Raw genomic sequence first — 8586 nt, 5'->3', positions numbered from 1 at the left:
ATGTTAGAGAGATAATGATAAAAACAGAACAATTCCTGCCCTCAATTGGCTTACAGTTTACCCAGAGAGAAAATAGGTGCATATGCAAGTATACATAAAAAATATACTGCATAGGTTGGGGATGAGAGGAGAGGCTCTAACACTTGGTAGGAATAAGAAAGGCTTCACTTTGAAGGTAGCATCTGGGCTCAGCCTTGAAGCAAATTAGGGATTCTAAGAAGCAGAACTGTAACATAATTCATCACTCTTATCTTTGATATTTTCTTTTTCTCCAGGTTTTCATGACACAGCTCTCTTCTGTTTTTTCTTCTGTCTAATTATTCCTTCTCAGACTCTTTTGCTAGATTTTCATCCAAGAGTGATTTCATCACTCTCAAAAACTATGATTAAGGAGGAAGGGAATAAACATTTATTTATGTGCCATAAATTATCCCAGGCAATTGACAGATATTATCTGGCTTGATTAGGGACATTAGAGATTCAGTCCATCAGGTCTCTGTTCTGAGTCTGAAGTGGCCAGGAGAGAGAAAAACAGAGCAGCCAAAATAATGAAGTTTTAAAAGCATTTATTGCTAGCTAGTGACTGAACCCCAAAACCAAGATGGGAGGGGTTAGTAATGAATGGGCTTAGGGCCACATATTTATAGAAAGAAGAGAGAGACATCAAAATATTTCTTGATACATTTGCCATAATAAAGGAATTTCTATTCTAAACAGGAGGCAAAAAAAAGTTATCAGCTTTTAAGGGGGTTATTCCCATATGGCAATAAGCAGTATTTCTTTAAGCTTATCAGGTTGTCAAGGTCTCAGGTTTGTCAGGACAGTACATCTGGTTGTTAAAAATACCATCTGCATTAGGGAGTGAAAAACTAGTAATAGATTTCTAACTACAAAGATTCAAGATTATGTTTCTCACAGTCCCATTTGGGGTGCTTTTCCACTTCAAGTCCTTTTCTCTTCTTCCTCTGTGCTGCCTTGGTTGGTGATCTCATCAGCACCCAGGGATTCAATTATCATTTCTATGCAAATAATTTCACCTATTTATCCAACCCAGACCTCTCTCTCTCTTGACCTCTAATATCCCATCTCCAACTGCCATTTGGGCATCTCAAAGTAAATGTCCTATAGATATTTTAAATTCAACATATTAAAAACTGTATTCATTAATTTCCCCTAAAACCCTCTCTTCTTTCAAATATTCCTATTACTGTTGAGAGTACCACCAATCTTCCAGTGACCCAAGCTGAAACTTAGATGTCAGCCTCATAGCTCATTTTTTCTCACCCCGCTCCCCCCTTCCCCACATATCCAATCTGCAATCAAGTTTTGTTGGTCCTCCCTTTGTGATATCTCTTCTTTGACATATCTACCACTTTTGCGTGTGTCTCATATCTGTATTCTGTATAAAGTGTCTCCTACTCCAATCTCTTCTCCATTCAGCTGCCAAAGTAATTTTCTTAAAGTCCAGGATGACAATTTCTATCCTGAGTCCATTCAGCCCATTCCAACCCCATTCCATAAATCCTAGTGTCTTCCTATTACCTCCAGCATCAAATATAAAAATCCTTTGGCTTTTAAACTTTATATAAAGTTGCCCTTCCTTCTACCTTTCAATTCTTCTTGCACCTTACTTCCCTGCTCTTAGTGATATAGTGATTCTCTACTCATCTCTACCTCATAACTTTATTCTCAGACAAAATCCCACCTTTTGCAATAAACTTTTCCTGATCTCCCTTAGTGCTAACTTCCCTCTGGATATCCCTCTGGATATATATCCAGTATAAATTGTTGCAAGAATTTTTAAGGTCCTTGTCCAAATCAGCCAGCATAAGATACAGACAGGTCAACTAGAATTTATTTGTTCATTCAAGAGTGTGACACTCACCATCAATGGTAGACAGGTATATCTCACAAATCCATTAATGACATATATGTATGCACACATATATGTTCTCCCATACACACCCCTAGCATCTATTTCCCAGAGCTGTTTTGAGGATCAAATAAGAAAAATATTATTGTAATGAGTGGCACAGAGTCTGGCATATAGTATGTTAGCTATTATTGTGGTTGTTATGAAAAATTATAGTCATTTACACTACACCAAAGAAAATTTGACCTCCTTTATTGATCAGTCAATGACTTGGATAATTTGAATACACTATAACAAAAATTAGAGGCAGTTAGGTGGCTCAGTGAATGAGACACAGTAGGACCTGAGTTAAAATCAGGCCTCAGACATTTTCTAGTTCTGTGATCCTGGACAAGTCATTTAAATTCTTCCTCAATCCACTGGAGAAGGAAATGGTGAACCAGTTCAGTATCTTTTGCCAAACCAAACCATGGAGAGACTTGGAGTGCTAAAGTCCACAGGGTCATGAAAAAGTTAAGACATGATTTGAACAGCACTCAAAAATTAGCTCATTTAAAGATTAGGTGGCAATATAATGTCCACTAAGGTCCACATAGTTCCTTTATCTCAAGCTTTAGAAAGTTTATTTTAGAGAAAAAAGTTCAATACCTCTAAACATCCAGTTGGAAAAAAATTTTAAGATTTAGTCAGAGGTTGGATTATATTGGTTGCACTTTTACTCAATCTTCCTGGTTCAGTGAAATACTTCTTGCTCCCCACTGCTATTTTCAGGTTCTTCCCCTTCCTCTATCACTCAGTAACCTTGGGTCCTTTTGAGTTTTATGCTATTCATATCTTTCAGACAATCAAAATCCTGGTAGTTGTTGCCTATAAACCTCCCTAGTCAGTGTCCTTCCCTGAAGAGTTGGACACCTGGCTTACAATTTTTCTTGCCTTTTCAATTTCTATTTTCATTCTATAGGTTGATGAACTGAGTGGTTAGGGGATTAGAAGGAGATTCAAGTGGACTTCAATTTATGAAGGACTTCTCCCTTAAATATCCTAATTACTCAGTTCCTCAATCTACAAACCTCTACCCCACTTCAGGCACACAACAAGATGGTCACACTTTTGACCTTGCCATTATTCACAAATGTACCAAGAATTCTGGGGGTTATCAAAGAATTCTGAAATTCCCTGGTCCGACCATAATCTATGAGCTATTCACCTCCTCCCTCTTCCCTCTGCCTTCCCTTATATAACTGCCAAAGAATGTGAACTAGTAGCTCCTCCACTCTCTGATAGACTCACTCAGCAATTTGCATTTTAAAGGAGAGACAAAAAGCTAAAGAGGCGACCAAAGAGAGCGAATCTCTTATGGAGAAATTCAAATCAGTGAAAGTGAGATTATAGGATTTATAGCTGGGTCCTTAGCAAACCGTAGAATCACAGGAATTTAGAGTCAGAAGGGATGTTAGACATATTATTTAATTCAATGGTCCCATTTTACAGATGAAGAAATTGAGAGCCATAAAGATTATGTGATTTGTAAAATATGACACAGGAAATAAAAAGGACAGTTGGGATTTGAATTGCGGACTTCTGACTGTTGGGTCCAATGTTCTTTCCACATAAAAGTAGCTAAGTTTTTTGATGCCTCTAAAGTCCTACAAGAAGAGGGTCACAAAATGAATAAAGTTAGTCCTCCAAAGAAAAATAACAAACAAGCACGATGAGGATTGGAGGGGAGGAAGCTCAGTGAAGATTCTAATCTGAATTAAGCACAGCTCTTCTCCTGCTTCTGTGGGTAACAGGAAGACTGACCTGAGCCACAGATGGCCAAGAAGACTGAGTCTGGGTACCCAAAACAGAATTAGAGGGCTGAAACCAAGACTCACCGACCACTGAGCGTGGCTGAGGGGAAGGACTGAAGCAGACTTTCAAAGTCTAGGAGTTCTGGTCACTTGTGGCAAAACTGTCTGGATGGACCAAGATGTTCAGAAGCAGGCCCGCCTGGGAGAAACAGAGGCTTATGGGAGTAAAGGAAACTTTCCTGGGGCCTCAAATAGAATCCAGGTCTCTAACTTTTCAGTCCAGCTGTGACACGGTCACAGGGTTTGGGGGGCAAGAAGAGAGAAGCATTTATTAAATGCCTACTCCCTGCCAGACACTGGGCTGAAGAGGTTTACAAATATGAGCTCATCTGAGACTTTCAAGGTGATCAAGTTTAGTCTTCTTATTTTCTAGTTGGGAAAGGGAGGCTCGGAGAGAAGGAACGCGCTTCAAATCCCAGAGCTAGTTAGTAGGTGTCAGACTCAGGATTCATGTACAGCCAGTGGCATTTAAGCTTCAGGACCCTGCTCACTATGCCAAGATGCAACTGCTCCCCCTCCCTCGCAAGCCCGTTACAAAAACGATTAGGTGGAAGGGATTTTTCCATTGCTTCTCCATTCCTTGACCTCAGTCTCATAGCGCTCCAACCCCCGACCCCGGAAATGCTTCTTGAAATAGGACCAGATTGCACTTGACAGAGTGGCTGGAGTTAGAAGACCTGGATTCAAATCCTGTTTTTATCATCATTCCCTTTATCATTTAGCTTCCCAGGGCCTCCATTTTGCCATCTGTAAAGCGAATGACCTACAGAGTGGCTTGGAGTCCGCGATTCCGTGAATCGCATCGTTCGGGGCGCGGTGGGACGGATAGCCGGGAGTGTAGGAAACTGCCAGCACGGCACAGAGCAAATCAGACGGCTGACGGCCTCGCTGCCTGACTGAAGTATTTTCTGAGGTGAGGGCCGCATGAGCACTGCAGATGGAGGGCCCGATCGAATGGGTTCAAATCCTACACGCAACACTGAGCCTGCTTCTTCACCTGCAAAATGGGGGTAATACTTGGAGCATTACTCTCGAAGAGCTGCTGAGGAATCAGATGAGGTCATGGATGCAAAGGGCTCCACACATCTTTAAAGCGCTCTACTCACGTACTTATTATTGTAAGCGTAGATTCATAAAGCATCAAAAGATAATAGGCTCCAGGTGGAAAACGCCTCCCTCTAGGGGGCGCTCTACTCTCCCTCAAAGGAGATCCCCACCCAAGAGGCAGGGTCTTAGGCCCAGAGCGGGGGTAAAAACCCTTCCTGGTACGATGACGTTGTGGGGCGGGGCCAGAAAGAATTGGGGCGGGGAGTTCTCGAGTGACGCCAACGAAGGGGCGGGGCTTTCCCGTCAGTCAGTCCGGTTCTCCGTTCTTTCCCGGGACCGGAGGTTGGTTGGGGCCGCGGCCCGCAGAGATTCGCAAAGGAAGATGGCGCCGCCAGCGGAGGAGCGGGGGCTGAAGAGCATCGTGTGGCAGAGTGAGTGCCGCGGAGGCCGCCCCGACCTCCTTCTGGTTCGCGTACCGGGCGGGTTGCGGTGGGAAGAGCTACTTGTTGCTTCGGGACCCTCCCCTTTCCCCTGCTCTTCTCGGGGCACGGCCCCTCGTACGCCTCGGGCGGCGCCCCGGGCCTCCCGCTGAGGGCTCTGCCACAACCGGGTCGACACTCCGCCCTCTGCCCCGGCTCCCGCCTCTCGCGCCTCCGGGCCAGGCTCGTCTCCTCCGCGGGTCCGGCTTTGGGGCCCGGGGAGACGCCGTGCGGAGCGGGGCGGGGCGGGGCGCTGCTGGGAAGTTTGCCCTAAGTCTGTGGCCCCCCTAGAATGAAAATATTTTTTGTCCTGGGCGGGCAATCTCTCCTCCCGTGGTGTGTTGATGTGGGTGCGCGCGCACGCACACCCACCTGTATATTTGTATATGTGTGTACGCGCACACATGGACCTTCTAGGTATAACACGCATGTAGGCTCCGAGGAGATGTAGTGAGGTGCAGAGAAAAGACCCGTTTGGCTGGTTTGCACCGACAGACACATAAGTAAACGTATGTGTGTGCGTGCATAGTGTGCCAATGTGTATATATAATGACTTATTTGTGCACTGCACATATGCACTGTATCGATGTGTATATGCACACGTGTGCATGCATACATGGTTTGTTATATTTATATATTATGCTTATATACATTTATATTACATTTATATGTGTATATATGCATATATATATAGGCTACAAGGAGACAATGAGGTGCAGAGAAAAGACCTGTTTGGCTGGTTTGTACAGACAGACACATAAATAAATGTGCGTGTCAATTTCTCCCTATAATTACATAAGCACTGCATGCATGTGCATTTGCACATGTGTGCATACACATGATTTGTTTACTTGTATTTATATATTATGTTACATTTATATGTATATATATATATTTTTTTATTTGTATATTATATGTATATGTGTGTGTATACACACACACACATATACACATTTAGGCTCCCAGGAAATGGAGTGAGGAACAGAGAACGACTTGTTTGCACAGACAGACAAGTAAATATGTGTGTATGTGTATAGATTTGTATGCCAGTGTATACCTATAATTACACTTACATATGCACATACACATATATGTACTATAAGTACACATGCACATATATACATGGTTTATTTACTTATAGTTATGTATTATATTTATATATGTAAACATGTATATACACATATAGGATCTGAGGAGCCCCAGTGAAGTGCAGAAAAAAGAGTGGCTGGTTTGCACAGACAGATAAGTAAATATATGTGTGTTTATGTGCATAGATTGGTATGTCAGTGCATACCTATAATTACATATGCACTGCACACATGTGAATATGTACAAGGCACATGCATATATGGTTTGTTTACTAATATATACACATATATTTATATACATATATATTACATTTATGTGTATATGTTATATTTATATGTGTATACATGAGTACACAATATGTTTCCAAGGAGATGGAGTAAGGAATAGAGAAAAGACTGTTTCACACAGATACATAAATAAATGTGTATGTATGTGCATATAAATATATGTATATGTATATCTATTTTTGTGATATGTACATATATATGTAAATGTAATTACAGAGAAGATACTATGTGAAAAAGCAATAGCTGTGTGTGTATATGTACAGATTTGTATATAGATTATATGCAGATATTTACACTTACATATACACATGGAAATTTATAGTGTGTATGTCTGTTGTGTGTATATATACATATGATCAAAAACTTTTGATTATTCCTAAATATTTTTCTGAGTTGAGAAGATTAAACTGGCTTCCACAAGATTAAAGCTGAGCTGATGACATGCCCTGTTAGCTCCTGCCTCTGCAAAACTGTTCCTTCCCCTTTTGCACCCTCTCCACTACTCCCCCACCCTCAGCTTTTGAACTGTGCCAGGCAGTAACAAGTACTTAATGAATAAATGCTTGTTGACTGACCAGACTGGCCTGTGCTGATGTGCCATTTATGTGCTGCTGTGTCACCAGTGAGATCATTCACATTGTTGCCCCACATCTAAGCCTGATAAGTTGGAAAAGGAACACCACTAAAGTAGGGAGAAGGGGCTGTTATTAGTTGACCTAGTTGAACTGAAAGTAACTTGAGATCTGGTATAATAATAATAGTGCATTCTAAGAAATTTATGTGCCAGGCAAAATAGAACACATAAAGGAGAGTGTGGTACAGTGTACATATGTACATATAGGGAGCAAAGTACATAAAACTGGGAGGGTGAGGAAAGGATTCATGGAAAGTCTGGTGACTCCACTGAACATAGGAAACTCCCTCAGCCAAAAAGATGAGGGAGAGTATCCTTGACATGGAAGACAACTTGAACAAAGCCACTGGGCCAAGGAGATGCATGGGAAGTCAGGAAATGAGCCAGATTGGTTGGAATGTATTGTTGAAGGGATTCATAGGATATAAGTCTGGAAAATAGGTTGGAGCCAGGTTTTTATTAGGCTTTAAATGCCAGGTTTGTATCTTAGAATAAGTAATATTTACATAGCATTTCGAGGCTTTCAAAACATTTTATATATGTTATCTCATTTGGTCTCAAAAACCCTGTGAGCCAAATGCTATTATCCCCATTTTACAACTGACAAAACTAAAGTTAAGTGATTTTGCTCAGGGTCACATAAAAGGCAGTATTTGAAATCAAGTTTCCCTGACTTTGCCAAATTCAGTGTCTGAATAAGACAGTGAATAACTGTGTCATCTATCCTCGAGGAAATAAATAGTAAATTTTGAGGTGGGGAGAGCAGCAGTATCATTTTGAGCAAATCAAGAAAAGTCTCCTGAAGGAGATGGAGAAGGGAACACTTTGAAGCATTCTAGGAATTATAAGGCAGAAATAAAAAGTGAATGTACTCTGGGTATAAGAACAAAAAACAACATTTTGTGTATAAGAAACTGCAAGTAAGTCAATTTTACAACTGAATTTCTGGGGAAAGTTGTCTGCTCTTTCTCTAAATTATATGTGATTGAAAAGTAAATAATTGACTGGCTTTTTAAGGAGTTAGCTTTGATCCTGGAACTATTAGAGACATCCTATTGGAGTTTATTAAGATGGGGAATGACATGGTCAGATGTGCTTTAAGAATACTACTGACATTTGGATAAGAGAATGGATTGGGAAAAGGAGAAATTTAAGGAAATTGCGGTAGTTTGTGTAATAGATTATCTGAACTAAGGTAGTGATCATGAGAAAGAAAAGAAAATTCATGAGAGATCTAGAGATCTGGCAACTTATTGGATATGAGGAAACCTAGAGAGAAAAAAGTATCAAGGACAAGCTAATTGATTGTTAAAGGCTTCAGGAG

General features: G+C 41.0%; 1 protein-coding gene across 1 annotated transcript in view; it reads left to right on the top strand.

The window, feature by feature from the left end:
• Positions 1-4981: 4981 nt before the first annotated feature.
• STXBP3 (syntaxin binding protein 3) overlaps positions 4982-8586 on the top strand; it is a 59088-nt gene continuing 55483 nt past the window's right edge. The window contains exon 1 of the mRNA XM_051993178.1: positions 4982-5204. Coding sequence (XP_051849138.1) covers positions 4997-5204 — 208 coding nt within the window. The 5' untranslated portion in view covers positions 4982-4996. The remainder of the gene's footprint in view (positions 5205-8586) is intronic.

Source organism: Antechinus flavipes, chromosome 4 (genome assembly GCF_016432865.1).
Source record: "Antechinus flavipes isolate AdamAnt ecotype Samford, QLD, Australia chromosome 4, AdamAnt_v2, whole genome shotgun sequence".
NCBI classification, from domain to species: Eukaryota; Metazoa; Chordata; class Mammalia; order Dasyuromorphia; family Dasyuridae; genus Antechinus; species Antechinus flavipes.
The sequence above is the reverse complement of the archived record's forward strand: the minus strand, read 5'-3'. Positions and strand labels throughout refer to the sequence as shown.